This window comes from Akebia trifoliata, chromosome 9, assembly GCF_017979445.1.
Source record: "Akebia trifoliata isolate Shusen 1 chromosome 9, ASM1797944v1, whole genome shotgun sequence".
Lineage (NCBI taxonomy): Eukaryota > Viridiplantae > Streptophyta > Magnoliopsida > Ranunculales > Lardizabalaceae > Akebia > Akebia trifoliata.
The window spans coordinates 10,850,459-10,877,364 of NC_141383.1; the positions used below are offsets into that span (position 1 = coordinate 10,850,459).

Consider the following 26,906-nt stretch of genomic DNA (forward strand, 5'->3'; position numbering starts at 1 on the left):
GAAATAAGATACGGGTCGTGGATCCTATTTGGTTGGGTACATGTCGTGGACCTGATTTGGATGGATACGGGTCATGGTCCCAATTTGGATGAATACAGGTCGTAGACTAGATTTGAAATAGATATGCGTCGTGAACCCAGTTCAAAGTGGTTACAAGTCGTAGACCTGATTCGAGTTGACCGTCGATAATAGATGATAATGAACTTGATTGTGATCGATAGTGCACCACGTTAGGTCTCGGTAGAGAATATGATTCAATTTGAATCGTAAATTGATACTTAGGAGAGTCGAAATCTTATTTAAAATGATGACGAGTGGTGAGCCCTGAACTTAATTACATATTGACCCATTTAAACATTTTGACGCCTTAAAATTCAAAATAAAAATAAACTCGAGTACAAAAGTTTTCAAGACTGATATCAAGAACAAAATGAGCAAAAAAAAAATTTTAACCGTGTTTCAAGCACGAATCATGGTATTTTATACCTATCCGTACTTCAAACATGGACCAATATGACTTTTTGGCTAATATATATATATATATATATATTTGTTAATGTTTGTTAGTCCAAACTAAAGGCACAATGCTTATGATTTTTGGCTTGAGCCAATAAAAAAATATACATTTTTGTTTTGTTTTTGTTTTTGTTTTTGATGATATGCATTACTAAAAAAATGTATTTTCCTCTCTGAATTAGGGAAATAAGTAAATAAAGAAAAGAAGCACACCTAAGCCTATATAACTTGCTTTCGAGAGCTTACAACTTGAGCTTCGAGGCCTCGAAAATAAATACAACTCGCGATTGGGGGTCAATGCGTTCATTTAGGACATGTGTCCTAGCACATCTAGTCGGACATATGCATACGATTAATAGGTAGGTTATGGTTTTTTGATCTTTAAACCTCGATGCATACTGAAGTACACACATCGTAAGCTGGTAATCGGATTTGATATGTTCATCCCTGACACTTGAAATAATGATCTCAAGCCGTAGAACTACTAGGGATCGGGGCTATATATATTGAGGGGTGGCTTGTGCAATGGTCTATGCTCACAAGTGCTTGTGCATTCTTTTCATTATTATTATTATTATTTTTTTTTTGTCATCAACCCCTTACAAGTATGTAATGAAATAAGCAAATAGATTGCATTATAACATTTCATATGTAAACAAAAAACACAAACAACAAACCACGCTAGTAAACAAAATAATTTTTTTTTTTGTTCTTTTTCCAAAGATGATCGAGTTAACAAGAGGGTTGAACCTAGGTCCCCATTGGAGTCGCCAGCTGTATATACGTGATTCTTGATTTCGAATATCACTTTTACTAAGGTTTAGAGTCGTCACTATTCATTTTTGTAAAAGGGTGTGAATAGTCACCCGATGTTCATTTTAGAAAAAGTGTCATTTTTGGTGTTTAGTAACTCTCATTTGAATAAGTTACCAATCAACTTGAGATCAAGATAAGTGGCTCAATTGGAGAAAATGGAAAGTGTTAGGCACACCTTTCTCCCCACCAAGTAGCGATAACCTCAACACAACTCGATCATTTTGAACGCAAATGTAAATAATATAAAAGTGTCACGTGTTGACGACTTGTACCCTAAGTAGAGATTTACTTTTGACTCGATTATAGGATCATCTCATTGAAAGAGATGATCCTTATAAACATTTAATCTTGGGAACTATATGCGTTTTTGAAAAATATTGGCTATGATTATGAGTCAATTCTTATGAGTTGAAAAGAACCCGAATACCGATTGTCTCAAAACAGTTTGAAGGGTATAAAAATTGATCTTGTTTTGAAAGTGGTTACAACCCCTATACTTTCAACCGAACCGAAGTCTGATCTACCGAAGATAAAGGAGGGGAAACATTACATCCTAAGTCTTTCTAAAAGGAAATTAAAAAGGTGAGGGGGATAGTAAAAGAGGGTAAAGAGAGAGGGGGGGTGTTTCTTATAACCCACCTTGAAGACTTAAGGTCTTCTTTGTTTCCTTCCTTCTTCTCCTTCTATGTCTTCTTCTTTGAGTCCTTAGTGAGATATGATAGTATTTTTTTAGAATAGAATAGAAGAGAGTTGAGAGTAGAGAGGTGAGTTGAGAATAGATTTTTTAGTCTAAGACTTAGTACCCATTTTGAAAGGTGAGGGGAGGTATTTATAGGTGTTTAGAGGTTATTTTAGGGGTATAGTTGGGTAAAATAATGAAAGAGTAGAGAATGGCATGGGATTTGGAGGTGGGGGGTATGAAATTTAGAGTTGGGATAAGAGTAGTTATGTAATAAGAGTAAATGGATAGTTCTTTTATCCAAATGGTTTGGATCCTACCCAATCCATTTGGGTAGAGTGTTTGGTGAGGTGAGATAATGGGTGTTTGGTTTAAGAAAATGTAAATGTAAGGGAATGATTTATTGATTGAATGTTAGGTGGGTTGAAGGGTACTGATATTTAGGTTTGGAGAATGGATTGTGTAAGGGATTAGTTGATTGGATTTTGGGAGGGTTAAAGAAGTGGTGACATGTGTCAAAAATGAGTGGAGATTAAATGTTTAGATGGGTTGATTGGAAAAAAGGAATGCTTGATTGGAAATGAGGGGTGTGGGTTTGGTTTGTGAAAGTAGGTTTGTAAGAAATGATGAGGGAAGGTTAGAGAAAGATATAGGTTGAGATAGGGGTAGATGATTTTTAGAGAAAGATGATGTGGGTAGGTTAGGGAAGGGTATGGGTTGAGATGATTTTTAGAGAGAGGTGAAGTGCGTAGATGGTTTGTCAGAGAAAGATGATAGGGATAGGTAGTTGGGTGAGGGAGGTGAGTTGGTGTGATGAGGGCTTTAGTGTGTTGGGCTTGGGTTTTTGGAAGATTGTAGGTTATATGAGATTAGGTAGGGTTTGAATAATATGGAATTAGGTTTATATTAGGTTGGATAAGGTGATAAATGAATTTTTGTGAGTTGAGGATTCGTGGGCTTTAAGCGGGCATGGGATAATTCGATTTTGTAGGTGGAGCGGTGAAATGTGAGGGAGGTGGGGGAGGGGTATCCCAAGTCTTTATTGTGGGTCCGTTAGACCTTTAGGGATCTTAGAAGCCCTCAAATTGATAAAAATGCTATGTTTAGGCGATTTGGGCTTTTTAGGCCCATTAGTGAATTTTATTAAAAATTTGATATTTTTATATCCTTTAAAGTGGGGGTTCATTCAAATTGGGGTGTCTACATTGGTTGTTTTACAAATTGACATTATAAAGGTTTTTTTTCTTTTTTTAATTTGTATTTTGCTTTCTTCGCTATATGCATCCAAATTGATTTCTCCATAGAATGTCACAAAAACTTTTATCACGTACCTTTGTTTTCTTGGCTACACACTGATTGCTTCTGCCAATGTTACTTTCCCTTTCTTTCATAGAGAGAACATCAATCTTTAAAGTTTAAACACATCACTACACCAGAAGTTTACAACCATTGAATAGTTCAATCCAATAAAAAAAGTCAAAGCTTTCCCAAACCCTTCCATGCCAATATGCTAATTGTAGACACCCCAATTTGAGGGCCCCCACTCAAAAGGGCCCCAAAATAACAAAGTTTCAATAAAATTGGCTAACGGACCTCAAAAGCCCGAATCACTCAAATATGACATTTTGATCTAACTAAGGCCCCTGAGACCTCCTAATGGTCTAATGGGCCTACCAAAAATAATTGGCGCACCCTCACCTTTACTATTCCGCTTTCAAAATAAAAAACACCCAATTTTCAATAAAATTCACCAACAAGCCTAAAAAGTCCGATTTACAAACACGTGGTATTTTGATCAATCAAATGATTTAAAAAACCTCAAAAAAATGAATAAAATTAAAACGAGACTTGGGATACTCACCACTTTCCAAAACCTTCACCATTCCATCTCCGAAACCAAAAATACTCGAAGCCCATCTAAAGCCCACGAACCCTCAACACATATAAAATGCGTTTCTCACATTAACCCCTAACCTAAATTTAATCTCAGATCACCTAAAACATACCCACCTTTGAAAACCTAATCCAAAATGACTCCAAACAATTCCTAAAATCCAAAACCCTTTTTTAAAACCCAAGCTCAATACCCCTAGGCCCTTATTCATATCCTTCCTATTAATCCTAACCCACAAACCACTACCCACATCAAACCAATCATCACTTTTTCATCAAAAATGACACATGTCATCACCTCATCTCACCTCCCTCATCAAACCACTAACTCCCATCTCCTTCTCTAAAAAATTAACTACCCCATTACTTTTTCTCTAAAAAAATCACATCAACCCATACCCCCCTAACCTACTATCATCACTCCCTACTAATCAACCATCACCTTCCCCTAATCTACCCTTATTATTACTTATAAACCCATATCTACAACCTAAACCTACACCCCTCCTCTCAAATCAAACACTCATTCTCTCCCATCAATTAAATTTAAACCCCTAATCTCCACATATCTTGCCACATGTCACCATCTCCCTCACCCTCCCAACCACCCTCGTACACCCTCCATTCTTTTAAATCAAACACCACTCAATTACAACCACTTTCTTAAACACCCATCATCTCACCTCACTAAACACTCCACCCAAATGGTTTGGATAAGATCCAAATCATTTGGATCAAAGCAGAACCCATTTACCTCTGTTACATAATTACCCTCTCCCAACTCCTAATTTCATACCCTCAAAACGCATGTCATTTTCTACTCTCCCAACATTTCACCCCATCTTACCCCAAAAAATAACTCCCAAACTCTATAAAACCCCCCTCATTCTCAACTCTCATTACCTAATGAAAATTTGAAAAAAATTTATCTAAAAAAATTCTCTACTCTCAACTCACCTCAACTTTCAACCCTCAATACTCAATTCTTAATTTTTTCTCAACTATCAATTCTTTCAAGTAAGTCAAGGAAAGTCAAAAAAGGTCAAGAAGAACAAGGTAGGCTTTGGACAAGAATCACCCTCCTTCTCTCCTCCCCACTTCTCTTTTCTACTTTTTTCCCTCTCTACACCTACACATACACCACCAATGGCTTGAACCATCAAAAGGGCCCCTTTTTCAATAAGGGTGCCCTCAATGGTTTGAATCAATATCAAAGTCCCTCATACTTGAGGGCACATATCGGATTTTCTGATTTCCTTTCATTTTATTTTTATTTTCAAAAATGGATCGAATCCGAGGTTACCACCATGGTGGATGGAGTAGGTTGCCTAACACCTTCCCTACTCCATAAAATGAGTCCCTTTACTTAAAATCAAAAGTTGGACCAAATGAGCCATATCCGTACGAGAGTCACCAAAATGCCAAAATTGACATATTTTTCAAAAAAATGTAATCCGGGTGACCATTCACACCCATTTTAAATATGAATAGTGATGGCTACAAAATCTCCCAAAGTGAATGATATATTCAAAATTGAATAAATCGTGTGTCCACACTAATGTATTTTCTTTTCTTTGTCATGGTCTCCAACATATACTAAGGTGGCTGATCAATGAATTAATTGTGTGAACAAAATCTGTTTAATAATTGATTATCACCCTAGTTTTGGAAAAACTACCGTTATAAACCTTTCTAGAGTTCGTGCGAAAATTAATTCATTGATCATCTTATGCTCACATTAGTTCAATTCACCAACTATAAGCATTAATTTGATTCATCATTCTTATGCTCAGATTATTTTAATATGATTTACATAATCTATGGTAAGAAATTTAAATCAATAAATATTCAAGAATGATTATGGAATCAGTTCGTGGATTGATGAATATTAACCAATAATTATCCAAGGGATTTAGATACCTACCTAGAATTGTAGCTATTGCCATTGAGCTGATTTCATGAGGATAACAATTCCCTTTTGGTGAACTTCTTTGATCTCTAGACTCACCTTCTCCTCTTTGATCTTCTTTCTATGGATCTTAACCTTTCTTGACACAATTCGATCTCCAAGAGCTCTACACCTTACAAAGGCTTGGATGTGTATACCGAATGAGAGTTCTTGATTGATAACCTTACCCATATAGGGGAGCCGATCCATACTTAAATAGATAGGAGTAGAGGGCCTAGATCCTATCTAAACTATAAATCCATTTATCATAGGATTCCATATGTTATTAACTAATCCTTTTATGCGAAAACCCACCACTATAGAAAATACAAAACCGGATCATAGGCTTAATGGGCCATCCATAGACCATGGGTCCAACACCTTATTATTTTACTCTCTTGTAGTTCACCACTTTGCACCATCTGAAAACTATATAAATGATTGAATTGTGCAGATGGTAAATACCACAGCCACCACGCCGGATTCTAATTTTTTCCTTAACATAAGCTTCATATTTTATCATTTGCAAAAATTGTAGTTTTCCCAACCACGTTGTAGTTGTAGTTTTCACACATGTGCATGTGAAACCACGAGAAGAAGGGAGAAAATAAAATGGTGTTTTCATTGAAAAGATCTTAATTGTGATTAGTTCCATTGTTTACTGTTTTCAGATTTTCTTTCCATTTATTTAATATTCTCTTTGATTTTGGAGATTTACAACTCTTATTTTATTTCTTTCTTTAAATCAATCGTTTGTCTCTTTACTTTTTCCGATCGATTATAATTTTCCTAAACTTTCCTTTCTTATCCTGTTATTTCTTTTTCTCACATTTCTGTTTTAATCATTTGTTTTATTTTAGGACCGGGCTTTATTTCTTATTTTTCTTTCTTTTGTTGTTTGTTGATTGATGTATAATATGCACATTTATTACTTCTTCTCGTTTGTTTCTTAAAAGTTTTTGTTATATAACAGTTTTTTACTCTTTATATCACTTTATTTTTAGTTCACAAGTTTTTACTTAAAAAAAAAAACTCTTCTCTACTCATTTTCTTCGCATTTTTCTCTTAAAAATTGCTATGGTTTTTCTCCGTCAATTTCGTTATATAGAGCAATATTTAGACATCTATATATATACAGAGCGATATTTAGCCTGTTGTACATAAAGCACTTTTAATATATCATAAAGTGAATTTTTATATTTCAAGACATAGCAATATCTTGTATTCCAACATCAAGCGATTTTTCATGTATCAATAACATAGAAAATGTCAAGAACCTCAAAATGCTTCTAGGGCATGGAGAGGAATATTTATGGGAAGAGATTTCTTTCTAAAGCATTCTCAAATTTTTATTGGGAATGGTGAGAAAACATTAATGTGATTGGATCCTTGGATAGAAGGTAAAAGCTCGGTAGATTTGGAAACAAAATTATAAATCAATTGCAAAGTCACAAAAATGATTAAGTTAGTGATTTTGTGGACGGAATGGGATGGAAATTTTTTTGTCCAAAATCTTCAAGAATGCAAGAGGTTGAATTAGTTATTGTTCAGAAAACTCTAAAGATCATTATGGAGGGTAAAATTATCTGGGGTCTAACAACAAATGGTCACTTTACTTCTAAAAGTGCTTATTAAGTAAGCCTTGGTGGAAGCCTAAGGATGAATTTGGTGGATGTGATTCGGAGTAAACCATTGGCTCCAAGGTTTTCATTTGTATCGTGGCTTGTCGCTTATAGAAAATTTTCCACGATTGATAATCTTTAGCGGAGAGGATTAATTTTGGTCTCACGGTGTAGTTTAAGCCTTAATGTCCTTGAAACTATTGACAATGTTTTCCTCGAGTGCCCTTACACAACAGCTGGATGTGGGGTCATTATTTGAGAAGGTTCGGGATAACATGCAAGAATGTGGGAAATTTTAAGGGCAAATCGCAATAAATCCAAGGTATTAAATTCCCAAGTTTTGTTATCTCTAAAGTGTTAAGATTCAGTTTCAATGCTATAGTTTATCTTATATGGAGAGAACGAAATAGACCAATATTTGATGGAATGTCGTTTGGGAAAGCCTCAGTCTTGTTGCAAAGTGGAAGATAATGTTCACAAATTATTTGATGGTTATGAAATAGATGATGATCCGACTGGGGTTGGTACATTGTTTTTTTGTAGAATTAGAATTGCAAGTGTGAAATACGTTCTCCTCATGTTGCCCGAAGGAAAGAGTTATAAAAGTGAATACAGATGGTTCTTTTTCAGTAGTTGGGAGGAAGCCTTGGATTTATTGGAAGGGACATGAATAGGAATTTAGTGTTTGCAGGATATATAGGAAAAAATTAAGGAAGTGGTGGATATTATTTTAATTGAACTAAATACAATTTTAGAGGCTCTAAAATTTCCAAGTTTGAAAAACTATCCTCCAGTAATTATTTCATCAGATTCACTTTACTCAATAAGATCAATAAAGAATGAGTCTGTGATTTCGTGGAAATACCTAGAGATAGTCAAGGAAATTCAAAATGTTGCTTCAAATTTTCTGACGTGTGATTTTGAATTCTACTAGAAGGAAACTTGGCTAAATTGAGTTCCTACGGTTATAGTTTTTATTTATTTATTAGTTTTTTGTAGCTGAGGAGCCTTCTAGCGTTCCACATGAGTTAACAAGAATTTTATTATTAAGGAGGGCCCTTCAACCCCACCTTATAAAAAAGGCAAATTTATCAAAACATGCATCACATTTCGACTATTTATCAAAATGGTAAACTGTAGTAATTAATTTCGAAAACGGTAATTTACCATTTTTAAAAATAATTTTTTTTACCAAATTGATAAAAACTGTAATAAAAAAAAATTATTCCAAAAATACCCATTTTTATTTTTTGACTGAAATTACGAAAAAATCCTCTCCTTTATCATATTTTTGTTTTGGTGTCATTTGTATTGAGTTTTCCATCAAACAAGTAAGAGAGTGAATCCAAAGATTTACTTGGATTTTGAGTATTGCGAAGGTTATAATTGTAAATGCATATGTAAAATAAAAAAGGGTATTTTCAGTAAAAAAAAAATTAACATTTTACTGTTTTTACTATTTTGGTAATTCAGAATTAATTGCTACAGTTTACCGTTTTGATAAATTTCTCTAGAAAAAAAAATAATAAATAAATAAAATAATGTCCAAAGACATATCAAACACACTAACAGGTTGCTGTGACATTTCTTCCATGCATGTCACCGATATCTAGTAGTACCAGAAACTGAAATTGACATAAAATATTTATCTAGACAAAACCATCATAAATGAATTTTTTTAATTTCTCAAGAGAAGGTTTGACCGATGAACTATTATTTGTGCAAAAAAGAAAAAGAAGTAAGCAATACCATTACTTAGGCAACAAACATAATTATCACAGCTAAACAGGCTATTAGTAGTTGATGAATCCATTGGTAGCATTTCCTCTCTATTAAGGGTTTAAAACTCAAGAACCAAAACTTGTAATGTTTGATAGAGTCTTCAAATTAAGAGGCCTAATTCGTGGTCGCTTACCGCTCCATAAAGCTTTAGATATAAGCTTGTAAGAATGCTCAGAGGGATGGAAATAATCCCAAAACAGGTACTTAGTAGGGTTCTCACACTTCTTATAGTCCTCTGTCCCACATTGCACTAATCCTCTAAGACTTCCTTCACCACAACAAGCATCGAATGTGTTGGAGAAACCTGTGCGTTAAACATGAATCAATACGCTCTCATTAGATTCAACAATTTCTCAGATTAAACTATGCTAAAAAAAAGCCTCATGTATTCCAACCAAACTCTGATAAGTTGAATTTTGAGCGAACTCGGTACTGAAAATATTTATAATTTTGATTTTTAGTGCAAAAACACGGAGGTGTACTCAATGATAATTTTATAAACATCAATAAAAACAAAATCTCAGAAAATTGTTATTTATAGATTTGTTATTGTATAATAATAAAGACACTCCTTTTTTTTTTCCCTAAAACAACCTTTACTTTTGATAACTACCACCCTTTCATACCAGCACCAACAAAAAAAAAATATAAAAATACTCATTATTACTTTATTTTACTAAATGGCCAGATAAAAATAATAAAATACCTTTTAATTTAAAAATAAAAAGTAAAAAATCCATTATCGTGGATGCTATATAAAATGTCCCATGAGATCTCTTGGAACCTAGACTTATTTTATTTTTATTTTATTCTTGAAAACCAATCCCTTACAAATTTCTAGTGGGAGTTCCTATGGTACCCCCGGAACACGTGTTGGACGGTTGAGAGAGCTTCATGGTTAGAAAAAAAAAATTTACATCAGCTTTTAATATTTATGGTCTACCTCAGATTAGACAGAAAAACAAATTAATAGTTTTGGACTTGATGGAAAGCTTTAAAAATTGAGGGTCATGAAATTTCTAAACTCAATTACCATAGGATCCTCTCCCTACAATACAGTAGTTAGTATAGGTCCCTACCATAAGAATAAGATAGTCACTTTATAAATTGGTAGTTAATCATAGAGGCAGATTAAGTCAAGTTAATTAATATAATATTAATGCTACAATGATTCCTTACAACACTACCCAGCACTGTACTGATGTGCACAAAGCTATAGATTCTTTTTCTTGGTATCCAAGCGATGGTTCTCTACACAAACAATTTCGGAAAAAGTGTCAGTGTAGCATGGCTCTTAATATAGCGCCATGTAAATGCATTATTTCAATCTTCAATAGATTGCATGCAACTACAAGTCGTTCCATATTCAATTGAATAGCGATCTAGTACAGTTTCTGATTCCTGTCTATACGAATGGTGTCTATATGCCACGTTTTGATTGGTAAATAAACATAATGCGCTGCTTGCACGGCCTGGTTAGGAGCCTGAGGTGTTTTAAACACCAACTAAAGCATGCTACATAGACACTAAAATGGCTACGGGACACCTTATTGGATCCTGATTATATGGAATTAGCTGTCGGTTGCATTTAGGTAGTAGAATAAATAAGTTAGTGTCGAGAATATATAATACCGTAGTGTTGGGGAATCGCACGAAATAGTTGAACAAGTTCGTATAGGGCGCCATAAACACCAACTGCGCCTGGATACTTGGCGGGAAAATGTTTGAGTACCAAATTTTCTAGACCCATGTTGTATTTCTTAACTATCTTGTTCATCTTTTCGTAGCACCGATCGATCCTTGTTCCTGGTAAGTTCATTCTTGCTGGAACACAACCCACTGGTCCCAAGGAAAAGATGGCAATTCGACGTGCACCCACTTTGTAAATCCCATCCATCCACCTCTCAACTTGAGTCAACATTGCTTGGACAAACTGGTCAGGGTCCACTGTTTGGGTGTATATGAAGTAGTTGAAGATATCATTGGATCCGGACTCAAAAAAGAAGAGTGATTGATGGACTAGTTTCTCCACCATTTGGTTTTGCTTCACCAAGTTCTGGAATTTTTGTAGCTGTTCCTGGATTGACATGACTCCCTGTTTGTGTCACAACAAGATCAAAGAGTGTTCAGTGAGTAGGACCTTTTTGGACCCACTTTTGAAAGGATTGTAGGTATCACTTGCTCCAATGTAAGGCATGGTCTGTGCTCTCAAGTGAGGCATGAGATCTAAGTCATTAATCAAATAATTAATTAATCAGTTTGGTGACCGAGAAATCGAATCCCAAAATAGCTTCATTGCATTATTGTATCCTTCCCATTTTGCCTAAATCACAAGTTCCATTGATCTTAGTATGGTATTAGGTTAAGCTAAGGTTAAAGAAGGATTAGTATCAGAATAATAGTGGAGTGATTGTAAAATTGACATCGATTCACACTTTGTTGATGTGGAGGTCCGTACAAAACCATAAATGCTTTTCATCAAGATGTGAGTGAAAAGCATCTATGGTTCCATGCACATCTCCATGTCAGCAAAGTGTGAATCGATATCAATTTTAAAGTCACTCAAGCACGATTCTTATTTTTTTTTTCTATTAGTAATTGGAGCTCTAAGGCACCCCACCCTTTCCTTCCATTTAAAAAAGAACTAATCTACAAACAAGTAAAATCACTAATAAAATTATCAAGCAATATGAAAATAAGATCTTGCGGCAAGAGGAGAAGATTTAGAGCCATAATCTTCTGATGCGCAATGCCTTGTCTAGCCAAAATATCCGTTGCCTTATTTGTTGCCAAGAGAATTCAAATCTTCACGTACTTTATCTTTGCGTCATCTTTGTTGGGACTTATCCTAAAAAACATTCTTTAACATCCTTGTTATTTCTTTACCAATACACCCCTATTTAGCAATGATTAAGGATGATAAGCCATTTTTATTTTTATTTTTTGGCCACTAAGTGAGATGCCCAAGATCAAAGGAACTTGGGGAAGAATAGACAAGGAATCTACGAAATCACGAAGGAAAAGCTTGATGAGACTTATCTACTCAAATAAGTATGACAGAGGGGGATTTGTAGACTTTATTATTTCTATGGGGCTACCTATGGGGAATCATATATGAATCTTCTCTATCAAACATTAAGCCGAAATCATTCCAAATATCATTGTCTTGTGAATCACTTGAATACCCAAAACTCATCTATTACCTTATCTCCAAGTATGATAGTTGCAGAACAAAAAGCCACGCAAATAATAGCTCGATCAAGGCCTTTCAAATATAAATTTCTTAGAAAGGTAGCTTCTTCTATTGCCGAAAAATTTCTTGCCTTGGTTAATACCAAATTTATTTAAAACTTTTATCCATAACCAATAATTAGAGAAACTGTAGGAGATTTTTCTGATCTCCCACTCCTCAAGATCTATGTTGTAATTAATGATTTACATTGGTCGTCTTCTCCGATGATCCTTCTTTTTTCGATCATCTTCTCTGTTAATCTTCACCAAAAAGCCTCTGGCGATCAAGTAAGTACTTGATAAAATGCCGAGAAAAGTGAAGAAGAAAATTAGGGCTAGTGTATTCTTGTGTGGTTTTGCCTTGGGGCTTGAGTGTGAGAAGTATCCCTATTTATAGAGTAATCTTATTTTAATGGAGCAATAAACTCATTTCCAACCACTCTCCATGTTACCTTGCATTATTTTCTTTAAAGACCTATGATGCATTAATGATCTTAAAGACCATCTTCTCATGGTTCTTCTAACTTAGAAGAGTGGTTATTATTGTGTAACTGCTCCAACTTGATGATTGTTCAGTTTTCTAAGTTGACTCAATGAATTATGTATCAATAATTCCTTCAGATGTGATTTATGTCGGGTTCTTAGTGGTTAGTATAGTAGTAGCACCTCATTTATCCTATTGCTACTTGAGTAGCATAATTATGTTGTGACTTGGGTAGTTTATTTGTTTTCTACTTGGGTAGCATAATAGCAATACCTTGGTTATCGTGTTCATACTCAAGTAGCATCACTTGACATGGTGATTGAATTGGTAGTAGCACCTTTTGTGATGCATTGCTACTTGGGTAGCTTGATATAATTTAATATGTCACTCTTTGTGTGACTAACTAATAAAAATTCCATGTTGAGATAGCTTAGCGGTAATAAAAGAAGAATGTTGAGATAGCTTAGTTCAAGGGAGGGAGAAGAAGAAGATTGTGAAACCCAATAAGCCAAGCCATATATATCGAAGAGGAGGAGGGGTGTTGGCTATTGCAGGGGGTTGAACCACTTATCAAGGAGATAGGTGGTTTAACTGCTTCAAGTACGCCAAACCACCTATCTTGAATAAGAAGATGGTCGGCTACTTCAAAGGGGCCGATCCTCTTATATTAGAAAGGGAGTGGGTCGTCTACTTCAAAGTGTCTGAGTATGAGAGGAAGAAGAAGATGATATGAACATTGGGTTAAGCCTCCTATCTTTGGGATGGGGAGTGGTCAACTACTTCGAATGGGCCAAGCCACCTATCTCTTAGATAGGAAAGTCATCTGCTTCAAAGGGTTTGAACCTCTTAATACTTGGATAGGGAGTCGACTCCTTCTTCTTCAGATGGGTTTGGTTTGGATCGACCTAAATTGGGTTGTTTTTGGGTCACAGATCTTCTTAGGATCTCAAAGTAATTTTCTCCAACTATAGGATTACTTTGTTAATCCTGATGATTGTTAAATTTGGTTTGTAGAATGTCCCTTATTAAGACCTTGGATCTTATGAGACCCAAGGTTGTAAAAATAACTCTCATTTTTTGGGGTACACCTTTTTGAGTTGAAGGTTGTTTCCACGCAACTCTTTTGAGACGAAGTTTGAATTGTTGAACATAGACTTCTCGTCAACTTCTTTAGTTGGGAGTTTCCCCCATGTAACTCGATTAATATAGTGCATCGATTCTTAGTTGTAGTCTTAGCATTATGCTGACTCTTAGAGTAGGAGGTGCTCCCATACATCTTGGTTAAGAGTGGAAGTCGAATTCTTGATCGTAGACTTGATGTCATATTGTCCCTTTGGGTTAGGAGTTGGCTCCATGCAAATCAGTTAGTTAGAGCGAAAGTTCTAAATCATAGACATGTAATTGTGTTGACTCTTCAAGTTGAGGGTTGCCGTCGCACAACTTGATTGACTTAGAACAAGAGGTCTTAGTCATGGACTTGTCATCATGTTGATTCTACAAGTTGAGGGTTTCCCCTACATAACTTGGTTGATTTAGGGCGAAATCTCTTAGTCGTAGACTCGTTGTCATTTCAACTCTTCAAGTTACGGGGTGCCCCCACACAACTCTATTGATTTAAAACAATAGCTCTTGGTTGTAAACTCGTCATTGTGTAGCCTCTATGAGTTGGAAATCGATTCATGGAACTCGGTTGATTTATTGTAAGAGCTCTTAATCCTAGACTCATCGACGTGTTGACTCTTTGAGTTGGGAATCAATTCATGCAACTCGATTTGTTTAAAATAAGAGCTCTAAGTTGTAGGTTTGTCGCCATGCTGACTCTTCAAGTTGAGAAAAATATCACGTAACTTGATTCAGAACGTTGGTCGTAGACTTAATGTCAAAACGATTCTTTAAATTAGGAATTGATTCTACACAACTCATTTTAGAGCATGGGCTCTTTAGTTTTAATTTGTATGCTTGATGATGCATCAATCCTTTGAGTCGGGAGTCAACTCACGCAACTCGTCTTAGAGCATGGTCTTTTTAATTTGGAGTTAGTTTTTAGTTGCAAACTTGATGTCCTGTCGAACATTCGAGTTGGGAGTTGGTTCATGCAACTAGACTTAGAGCATGAGCTCCTTAGAACTTAGGTTTTGCATTTAAAGCTTGGACTCTTGATGTTGAGCGAGGGCTCTTATGTTTGAAGTTTGGTTTTCGTAGACTTTCTTGATATGTTGGACAACCACCAATGAGTCACTATAGACCGCTAATTTGGCAATTTTCATATGTGAAACCATCTCTAACCCCCAAGACAATGGCCTCATATTCTATCTAGTTGTTGGAGTTCTTGAATCTAAAATGGACTACTTTCTCTAGCTTGAGAGTCTTTGGGGTAGTTATTATTATTATCCCTACCCCCAAACCTTTGTAGTTGTAAGATCAAACCAGTAGGAGTCTTCCACTAAGTCTTAGAAGACCATGGTTCTGGTGTTGTTTCTCCTCTTGCCGAGTTGAAACATTTGTGGGAAGGTCTATCACTACTTGTCCATTCATTGAGGTTCATGGGTAGCTTAGTTGTGTTTCTACTTGCAATTTATCTCCAAATATTGATTTGAAGTGAATATGTGGCTACCTAAAAGTTTATTAAGTTTCTAGAAGACTTCCTTTTTAATGAAGCATTGTAACAATGTCTAGTTGTCGCTTAGTCTCCTCTGATTTCCTAGACATAATTAGGAGCCAACAAACATATTAACTAGAAATAAGATGTGGGGATGACTCTAATCTTGTGAATCTAGGTTCAGCTTAAGATGACATTGTAAGGAGAAGGAGTGTCGATTATGATGAACTTCGTTAAAACTGTTATGGGTCCTACTTGTAAGGAAATCTCTCTTATAGTTTGTAACTCCATTAAACTAGACAAAAAGAGATCCATTTGGCTCTATCGAACCTTCATTAATATTATCCTCTTAAAAGCTTTAATAAAGGCGACGTTGGTTGAGGTCATTGAGTCAACTAGTATTATATAGATATTGAGTTTTCGATTGGAAGTGTGAGGACGAGAGCATTTTCATAAGGTTTATAAACTCTTTCCAAGTCTCACTAGGAGAAGAGGATGGCTAATTATTCATCTTTTGACAATAGCCAAGTTCACTATGGTTGAGGTCAAATCTGAAAGACCTCTCTATTTGAACTACTTTTCGAATCAAGTTCCTCCTTCCAAGATATTTTATGTAGTTTTCTATTGAACTACTCCTTCGTGAACCACATTGATTATATTTATTCTCTAGTTATGTTGTCCTTGCCTTTTTGGAGATGGTGGTGGGAGTTATTGTTACTGATGATTGGCTTGAGCTTTCTTCGACCGAGCTACGAACTCTTACAAATATCCCCATTCTATCAAATTATGAATTATGTTCATTAAGGACCTACAATTAAAAGTATGATTCCCATGATCCTTTTGGAAGGTGATTCTTCTTATCTCATCTCTAGTAAAGGGATCTGAGTGTAGTTTCCTTAGCCATTTGAAGAATTGTTCGTTTTGGATATGTTGTCGTAAGAATTCCGTTAAACTATTGAGAGAAATATAAATTCAAGATCGTTTTTGTCTCAACCTCTTATAATCCCTAATTCTTCCCTTATCTTTTTATAATTCTCTTCTAAAACTATTGAGGTAGTTTCTCTGTAGTCTAAAGGATGGTGACAGGAGTTTGACAAGTACTCAGCTTGTCTTCCTACAGTTTGATGCACTTTCCTGCCTTTAATAGGATGTCATCCATCTTTTCTGGATTATTTTTCACCAGAAACTCATAAAGTTTCAAGTTGCTAGATAGTCTTTTGTTATAAGTGATGCTACTGGTGAGATTGTCATGATTATCGATCTAAAAGAGCTCTATTTGAACTGATGAGTATATTCCCTTATAGTCTCTCTAGTTTTCTTCTTGATGTTGAATAACAAGTCAATACCCTTTTGTTGGCATTTGCTTCCAATAAATTATGCCAGAAAACTCATGTAGAGATTAGAGAAGGGATCTATCAACTTAGGAGTTATTTGGTGAAACCAAGTACGTACTGCATCATGTAAGCGTCAAGGGAATTCTTGACAAAGAACTTATTTTCCCTCCTCTAGAGCCATGTCTTGTTTGTAGTGGCAAAGGTGTTCCATTGGATCGATCAATCCATTATAAAGATTGAATATTGAGATGGAATACTTCCTTGGCATATCCTTCATCATCAGCGGAATAATAAAGGTAGACTCTTTAAAATCTTTGATTGCCAACCAAGCAAGTAGCTCCATTGACTCCCCCTCGCTGCATGCCATCAAGGCGTTGAATTCCTCTTTTTTGCTTCAACATTGAGTCAAGTTCAACCCAGTTGACGAACTCGTTGTTGTTTTGGTTTGCTTCTAATTGTTTTATCTCTTGTCGATTTGTTGTTTTTTATTTTACTTCACCCAATTGGTTGACATTTGGGATTTTTTGTCGCCATGACCTCTTTTATATTGGAGTACATTCCTATAAGGGACATTGTTCTTCATTCTAAGTTTCTATTTTTTTTTTTGCATTCTAGTACATTAGTTGCTCCTTGAAGATATTCAGGCCCCAAAAAATTAAGTCAAGTTCATAGACTTTCATTTTCTTGACATAGAGTATTCATGACGTCTTGTTGTTCTTGTATTTGCCTTTGCACGGAGTTGTTCTTGCAATGCTTGGAGAAAATCTGCTTGGGATGGAGGTTAATTGAAGGTATTGGCAATGTCTTAAGGAAATATGAAAGAGAATAAGGTGAAGAGAAATATAAAAGGGTTTTGATTGAGGGAGGGAATGATGAAGGCTTTTGATCAATGGGATCTTGGGGTTTGTTATATCGATATCTCATGGGCGGTGCCAAAAAATGTAGGAGATTTTCCAAGTCTCCAACCCCAAATATCTATGTTGTAATTAATGTTTTACTTTGGTCATCTTCTCCGATGATTTTTCCTTTTTCGATTACTTTTCCATCAATCTTCACTTGGAAAGACATCGGTGTGATATGGACCAAAGAAACTTTGACGATCAAGTTAGTACTTGATAAAATGCAGAGAAAAGAAAATGAGAAAATTAGAGCTAGTGTATTCTTGTGTGGGTTTTGCCTTGGGACTTGAGTAAGAGAAGTATCTCTATTTATATAGTAAACTCATTAAGATGGGATATTAAACATAATTGTAACCACTTCCCATGTTGCCTAGCCTTTTTGTCTTTGAAGGCCATGAGGCGTTGATGATCTTAAAGACAAACTCCTCATGGTTATTATAACTTACATGAGGAGTGGCCATTATTGTGTAATTGATCCAACTCGACGATTATTTGGTTTTTTGAGTTGACTGAGTCCAGTTATGCATCTGTAATTCTTTTAGATGTGATTTATGTTTGGCTCTTAGTGGTTAGTGTAGTAGTAGAACCTTCGTTACCGTGTTGCTACTTGAGTAGTGTAATTACGCAGCTACTTGGGTAACCTATTTGTGTTGCTTGATCAATCCTTAAAACACTAAATTTAATACATTTTATCTCGACACTTATTAGAATATTAGCCTTATTTGTACTGTAATTAGAAAATAATCTTGCAATTGCCTTATGTCATCACTTTACATGTTCTATCATATTAAATTTGCATACTGACATAAATAATTATTTAATTTGAAAAAATATGATAATCATGTTTACGATTGTGAGGGCCCAAAATCAGAAAATCAAATATGAACACAATTGAGAAATTCAAGCACATCAGAGCAATCAGGGTGATATCAGAAGTCTGTGGACCAAAACTCAATCATTTCCAAGTTAATTCAACCACGGCATGGTGGATCCCAATCGCACGATAGTAAAAGGGTGATCAATTAGGTTGATATTCATGGCCATGCTTCACACAAAAGGTTGGTCTGATTGTTGATGTTCACACGTAGCAAATGAATCTAGAAGCCAATAATTGTCTACAAATAAGACCCTAGGCCGTTTTTAATATTTCCTTCTCCTTTATCCTCTTTAGGTCTTCTTCTCCAATTATATTAGATTCTATTTTCTTATTTTCTCTATAAATTCCATAATTGTGAAAGAAGAGAGAGTTTGTGTATCAATTTGATTCATTAATGGAAGAACTTCATTTTTATTATTTATCATGTTCTTGTAATGATCATAGGGGTTGGTATCGCTTTATTGGAAAAGTGGAAAAGTGGAAAAGCTTATAACAAGTTTACTTTTATGTTTTAGTTAACATCTTTTCCTCTTCTTTGTGTTTATTGCTTAATAGGTTATCTTCAACGATCATCCAACTCTAATGGATCAAATCCTTAAATGAATCCTTGTGCCATTTATAGTAGACTTAGATAGACCATAATTAGATAAGATTCAAGATGGCTTATGCTTAAACAAGATATTGGGTGGTAGGGATTCACACCTTATAAGTGAAGGAATTCTTACTTTAAAGATCCCATTTACTGGTTTTAAATTTAAATCTTCCAACCCAAGAGACATTAACATGTGCTTGGGTTTAGTTTTCAAAGAGGTTTTGCATTTGATTAGAATGTAATTGTTGCTACTCTAGGTGGACCCTTATCTTTAATGGTTTTTTATTTCTTTTTTTAGTTTCTAATATAAATTTCAAGCACTTTAGTTTATCTTTTTATTTTTTGTTCAAAACAGTCAAACCAAATAGTTTTTAATTTTTATTCGAATACATTTTCGTTTGAATTAGATTTTTGCCCTTATCCGTATGGTTTGACCCTTACTTTCCTTTTGAGTAAAATAGATTTTACTTGTTCTAAAGGAGCCTTACAACATCAACATATATTCAAGCATATAAACAAGGAACATTTCTACTTGGGTAAAATAGTAACAATATCTTGTGTAAAGGGAAATAACCGTGCAGTTATCCTAGACCATACATGTATCCAAATCGGTTGAGTGGTACTAGGCATATATCAGCTTACGAGCATACCTAGTGGAAGGGCAAGTCAAGGTACAGAGAACCAGGTCTGGCTAGAAGGGTAGTACAACATTGATAGAGACTTGGTCTGCCAAGTAGGGCAAACTTGGTCTAAGAATACCCGTAATCCTGATACGCATACGTCAAGCCTAGATATGTCAGAGGAGATCTCCCCACTATAGTATATCCAATCTAGAAGATCTCCATTCTGTTGAGGATCCAAGGAATCAGGGGATTGTCCAAGATCATCTCCCGTGAGAAGAGGAAACCCTAATTCGAAGGAAGGATCTATAAATAGCACGATTAGCACGGAAGAAATGATCTTTTGGCGGATTGGAGGTCTAACCACTTTATGAGATTATTCCTCTACTTCTCTAACATGAACGTCGAAGAGTTTTTGGCAGGTACCACATCGGCACTAACGGGGAGGAGGAATGAGTGACTCCGGATACATGAGGCAATGTCCATCAGCATCGCTTACCAGAATTTGACCACACAAATCTGACACCATCTGTGGAAACCAATAACATATTGATTTCAGTCGAAACAATGGTGAGATCCACTAGAACCATAGAAGTCAATGCACCCCCACCTATGGCACCAATCGTAGATGCTCAACTCTTGGCAATGTTAAAAGCCATGAGGAAGCAGTAGGAAGAAATGTAGAAGAAGATGGATGACTTTGCCGAATAGAATAAGAACCTGAGTTAGCGCCTTGAGAACCAACAGCCAGCTAGGCAAGATCTCCCACCGAGAGATCCTCAACCTTCTGTTGGAGATGATCACATTTCAAATACTGAAGGACGTTTTCAATTGTTGATCCCAATGTGAGAAGAAAAGACAGAAGTTGCCACAGCAACTACTCGGGCAGAGCCCACAATGGGTCTGACTCGAGAGAGGATCAAAGAGATGATCTAGAAAGATAATGAGATGATGAAGAATGCAAATAATGGCACAGTGGCAGCGCAAATTGTCAGGGGAATTCAGAAATCCCCCTTTACAGTAGAGATCTTGATAGGAGAAATTCCAAAGAAGTTTATGCCGTCACATTTCACTCCTTATTCTGGGACGAAAGATCCAGTTGAGCATCTATTCCACTTTCAACAAATGCTTGCTCTATGGGAAGGGATTAAGGGTTTGATGTGCAAGTTGTTCCCTTTTAGCCTGTAGGAAAATGTATTAACTTGGTTCCACAAGTTGCCATGTGGATCAGTAACTTCATTTGATGAGCTCTGTACAGCTTTTACAACATAGTACATTGGCAATAGTAAGAGTGGCGAAAACGTGGATGCTTTGCTCAACATGAGAATGCAATCTGGGAAAAGTTTTAGAGATTTTATGAAGAAATTCAGGAAAGAGGCAATGTTCCTAGAGAGTTGTGATGAAAGAACGACCGTAGTGGCATTCAAAAACTCTTTGCCATCTGGCTCAGGGTTGTATAGGTCTTTTATGAAAAAGAGACCAGAAACATTAAGTAAGTTGTTTGAAAAAAATAGAAAAATACATTAGATTGGAAGATGATCCCTGAAATTTGGTCAGAAAGAGCAAAGTAATATACATTGTGGAGAAGCCCAACAAGCAGCATCAGCTATAACAGTAGAGTAGGAAGAGACCGCTCGAATAAGACAATGAGCAAAGAAGAAAGGGGATATATTTTTCTATGCCCCTAGCGAGATTTTACCTCTCATCGTGAATAAGCCTTATTTTTAGTGGTCAGTGCCACTTCCACGAGATCAGATAAATCGAGATGAGCAATACTACAAGTATCACAAGGTGCGGGCCCATACCACTAATAGGTGCCAGGCCTTAAAAAGGTTTCTGCAGAGGTTAGCAGAACAGGACAGACTAGGGGACTTGCCTAGAAGATAAAGAGAGAATCCACCCTGAAACAGGAATCAGAGGCCTGATCAGCCACCTGTTGAAGGGCAGGATGAAAGGGTAGTAGTTATACATGTTGTTCTTAAGTAGGAGAGTAGAAGGTTAAACCTGAATAGGGTTGACGAAAGAACTAAGAGGCGGCGAGCAGAGCACCTTGCTCACGTTTATACAACAAGAAACTGACTCACAAAGTAGAGCCCTACAAAGAGTAGATTGTGGCTTTCACGGATAAAGACTTGGAAGGGGTAGTGAGGCCCCATTATGATGCACTAGTGGTACCCTCCAGGTGGACAGTTTTACTCTTAAAAGAGTGTTGATTGACAACGACAGCTCAGTCGACATTTTGTACGTTTCGACCTTTCTAAAGATGGGTCTGTTAGTACCATGGGTTGTCAATTTCGAGTTAGTCAAATATTGTCAAGTTGTAACCATTGGAAGTTCTTGTTCAAGATGAATGAAGACACATTGTTATGCAGTACACCAACGACAAATCTTGCGTGTGTCGAAACCAATCAAAGACATGGGTCATCATCGAAACCACTTGCATTTCCATGGAGCTCTAGAACAAGTCGGTATTGGAATATAGTATTCTAAGCTCAATCCAAAGTTAGCTCAATTTTAAGTAAAATTGGGGCTGTCGGCAGGAGTGGAGGTTCTACCGTCAGCCACCGATAGCATAGTCTGGATTTCAGCTTGTTGGTGGCAGAAGCTTATTTCTGTCTTTTCCACCGACAGAATGGTCATCGTTCCCACTGTCATCCATTGACAGAACAAAATGAACTTCAGCATTATCAGTGGTAGAAGCATATTTCTACCAGTTCCACCGATAGAATACTCATCGGTTCCACCGACAGTACACAAAGGTAACATTTCTGACTGTTGAGTTTGGTTGGTGCCACCGACAGAATGAAGGTGTCACCGACAGGAAGCCGTTGAAATTCAATTTCTATAAATTAGAAGCTCTTGGCTTCATTACGGTTGATCAACAACTCCTTATCTAAGCTCAAGCTCATAAGTAAATATCAAGAGGCTGAACAAAGGAAGGAGACTCTTCGGCTGATGTCGAAATCACGTACATCATGCCGATTCATCCAAGTTGATCAAGCTTCACTGCTTTCATCTTCCTTGCAACCACTCATGAACATCTAACCAAGCAAGGAACGATAGACGAAGAAGGAAGTGAAGAACCAAGGACCAACAAACTTATCACATCCTCCATCATTGTGAGTTTGTCCTTGTTTGTTTTTAATTTCAAATACACTGTAATAGTTTTCTTGATTTCTTTCTTCAAATTCAAGTACTTGGTTGAGTCACAGACTCAAATTAAGTAAAAAGAAAAAAGATTTGCTGAGTTCCCGAAGAATAAAACTCAAATATTTCAAGTGGATGTGGTTCACTCGATCTTAAGGTTGTAGAATTAGCCTAGAGAAAATTCTATGTACGGTTTAAGGTGAACCATAAACCTTAGTTTTAATGAACACCAAAGAACCACCGATTGGGTTCTCTTGGGAGTGTATATAAGCAAAATTGATGAACCACTATAAACTGCTTGTCTTGTGTATTTACTTAACTTCCTGAACTTGAATCTGAATGTATGTCATGATTAAACATTGCATGCTTAATCCCTTATTCCATGAAGGACTTGGTGAATGCTCTAATCAGATTCTTCATAATTACCTATATTGCTTGTTGAAAAATTAGTTCAGAAATTGGGTAATGATGAATGGACATATCAAACAAACTTATTGAAAATTCAGCTACATCTAAGTACTCTCACTTAGAAGAATTTTTTATTTGTCCTATTCACCACCCTTTAAGACTAGACACGATCAAAGTCGGTAATTTCAATTGGTATCAGAGCTAGGTCACTCTAGAAAGGCCTAACAACCTTGAGTTGATCCTTAGCTTTGCATCATGTCTAGAGCCGATAAATAGTCTTCGGCTCATCCACCTATGCTCGATGGTATCAAGTGTGCCTTTGGGAAAAACAAATTGATGATATACATCAACTCCCTAAGTAGGGATGTGTGGGACATGATTGAGGAAGGTTGGGAACCTTCTGTTGACATCATCGAGGTAGATGATGTCACCACTTCAGTTTTGAGACCATCAAGAATATGGACAAAACAAGGTAAAATAGACAGTAGCAATAATTTCAAGGCTCTTAACGTTATTGCAAGTGCCATTTCTGATGATGAGTATCAACGGATATGCATGTGTCAGTCGGCCAAGCAAGTGTGAAAAATTCTGAAAGCCGCACATGAAGGCACAAATATAGTCAAAAAGTCTAAACTTCAACTCTTCCACACACAATTTGAAAATATTAAAATTGAGGAAACCGAAACTGTCCAAGAGTTCTATGCAGGCCTAAGTGATATTTGAAACTCTATGTTTTATGTAGGGGAGACTGTCCCTCAGGGTAGGATTTGTGAAAAAATCCTAAGATCCCTACCTAAGAGGTTCACCCTAAGGTTACCTTAATTGAAGAATTCTGAGATGTGGAAACTATGACTGTTGAGGAACTTATGGGTTCACTCACTACCTTTGAACTCCATCTCAAAGGTCCTCCCTCAAAAGGAAAGACTCAAGTCCTGAAGACATCTTCTTCGAAGTCCACATCAAAGCGAACATCTCATCTCAGGTCTCAATCCCCTTCCCATGATCATATGAAAATCACTATAAGGAAGATAAGGAGACTGAATCGGATGAAGAAGACTTAGCTTTATTGGCTTCAAGATTTCAAAAGCTCTTCAAAAGAAGAGAACCTGGTAACACCAGTAAATGTAATCATCCGGTAGATAGAGATGTGCCTATAGGTAGACCCTTGTCTAAACTAGGGGAAAATATTGAGTGTTACACATGTGGTAGCCATGGTTACTACTCGAGTGTGTGCCCCACTAAACCAAAATCCAAAGGTCCCTCTAGACCTAAGACAAAGGGCACAACCATGGAGGTAAGGCCACGTGGGAGGACTCAGATGAGTCATAGTGTGAAGGAGAACTAGATTTGTCTTCTGATACTGAAGACCAAAACACCCTTAGTATCCTTATGGCATCCATCACAGTCTGTATTCCAGATGGGGATGAAATTGAAGAGGGACTGGATTCCGAAAGTTAGAATTACCCTCAAGATCCTTCTTCCTCTGATGAGGAAGGAAAAGATGACGATGACGATGAACACAAGATTCAATCAACATTTGACCAATTGTTCATCAATCATGTAAAGCTAACCAAAAAACATGGTCAAGATAAACTCCAAAAGGAATAGTGACATGTCAAATATGCTCAAGTCTGTGAGGAAAAACTCTCCCTAGGGCTTCAATTAGAAGACATGAATATTCAACTTTCAACAACCTAGAAGGACAGTCTAGCATGCTCTCTGTATCTGAGACAGCCTTGACTGAGAAGGATAAGATGATAAAAAATCTTCAAATCCTCAAGAACCTTCTTTCAATGGCTAACTCCACAATAACCCATCAAAATCTAGAACTAGCAAACCTTTGCGATGAAAACAAAGTTCTTAACTTTGACATCAATGAGCTGCAAAGACAAAGGACTAGACTTGAGCGTAATTATACTTACGAAAGTTTAGAGCTACAAAAACTTCTAGGAGTTCAAAAATCTTATGGGGACAAAGGAGGTTTAGGCTATGATAGGTACACTTCTACATCACCTCCTTCTCCCACTGTGTTTGTTCATGGGGAATCATCGAATATTATAAAAAACCCCAAGAAATTCATCTCATGCAACTTTTGTGGTGGATTGGGTCACATGAAATTTGAATGCATCGAGTTCAAGACCATCTACCACGCAACCTAGCAAGCCACTATTGAAAAATCCTTATCAGTTGAAAAGAAGCAACATGACACTGGAAAGGTTCCATTTCATAAGAAAGTTGAACACAAAGAGGACTCTCCCAAAGGGAAGGGAATAAAGAACTCACCACCTCCCAAGCAGAACAACAATATTGGGGAACTCTTTAAACAAATTGCTCTCCTGAACCTTAAAGTGAAAGAACTTACTGAATCAAGTAGAGGCAATCAAGGTGCAAGAAGGTTGTCAAAGAAAAAATCTCCTTCAAGATCACCCAAGAAGAGTAGGTCCCCTAAGAAGAACTCACCAGTCTAGAAGAACATTGAGTCAAAAAGAAAAACTCGTTCCCCTCCTATATGTAATCTTCAACCCCCCAAGACTACTCTACAATAGAAAATAAAAAATAGGGGCAACAAGTGCCTGGTAATTTACACAACTCTCAAGGCTGGAAACTTTTCGCGATGGTATCTTGATAGTGGTTGTTCTCGACACATGATAGGTGATCAAAGTCAATTTAGCCACATGTTGAGTTTGACAGAGGGTCAGTTACCTTTGGTGATGGCAGCACCGCTAAGATTATCAAGTGAGGAATTGTCAGTGGTCCTGGATTGCCCACGGTGGAAATGTGTTGTGCGTTGATGGTTTGAAATATAACCTCCTGAGCATATCCCAAATATGCGATAAAGACCACTAGGTGAGTTTCAATCATGAAGTATGCGAGATCTCTACCCCCAATGGCAAAGTTATTATGAGAGGCCTTCGCACTTCTGATAACGGCTATGTTATCGAAAACACAGGAGAACCCACCGTTGCCTGTGTGAGCAACGTGGCACAAGTTGATGAGGTCTAGTTATGGCACCAATGACTTGGTCATGTTCATTACAAGAACTTGTTTCGACTTGCCTCCAAGGGCTTAGTCAGAGGATTACCCAAGTTGGGTAAACAAACAAGAGATGTTTGTGGGGAGTGCCAAATTGGTAAAAAAATTTGAAGTACTCACAAAAAGACAACTACTCTTGCAACCTCAAAACCCCTAGCTATTTTCATATAAACCTTGTAGGTCCTACTAAAGTACGAAGTCTGGACGGTAAGAGACATTTCTTGGTGTTGATGATTACTCTAGATTCACCTGAGTCACTTTTCTAAGAGAAAAATATGATACTTTTGATGAATTCAAAAAGATTGTTAAGCATATCCAGACAGAAAAGGAATCTGTCGTAGGTAGAATAAGGAGTAATCACAATGGAGAGTTTGACGATAGCCGATTCACACAATTTTGTGATGAAAATTAAACTCGTCATGAATT

The 26,906-nt window shown here is 36.5% G+C and overlaps 1 protein-coding gene across 3 annotated transcripts in view; it reads right to left on the bottom strand.

Annotated features, from left to right (window-relative positions):
- Positions 1-9,139: 9,139 nt before the first annotated feature.
- LOC147394283 (GDSL esterase/lipase 6-like) overlaps positions 9,140-26,906 on the bottom strand; it is a 60,079-nt gene continuing 42,312 nt past the window's right edge. For all 3 annotated transcript variants that reach the window (XM_086454375.1, XM_086454376.1, XM_086454374.1), the window contains 2 exons: positions 10,889-11,351; positions 9,140-9,560 (listed from right to left, as the gene is read on the bottom strand). In XM_086454375.1, coding sequence (XP_086310501.1) covers positions 9,322-9,560; positions 10,889-11,351 — 702 coding nt within the window. In that variant the 3' untranslated portion in view covers positions 9,140-9,321. The remainder of the gene's footprint in view (positions 9,561-10,888; positions 11,352-26,906) is intronic.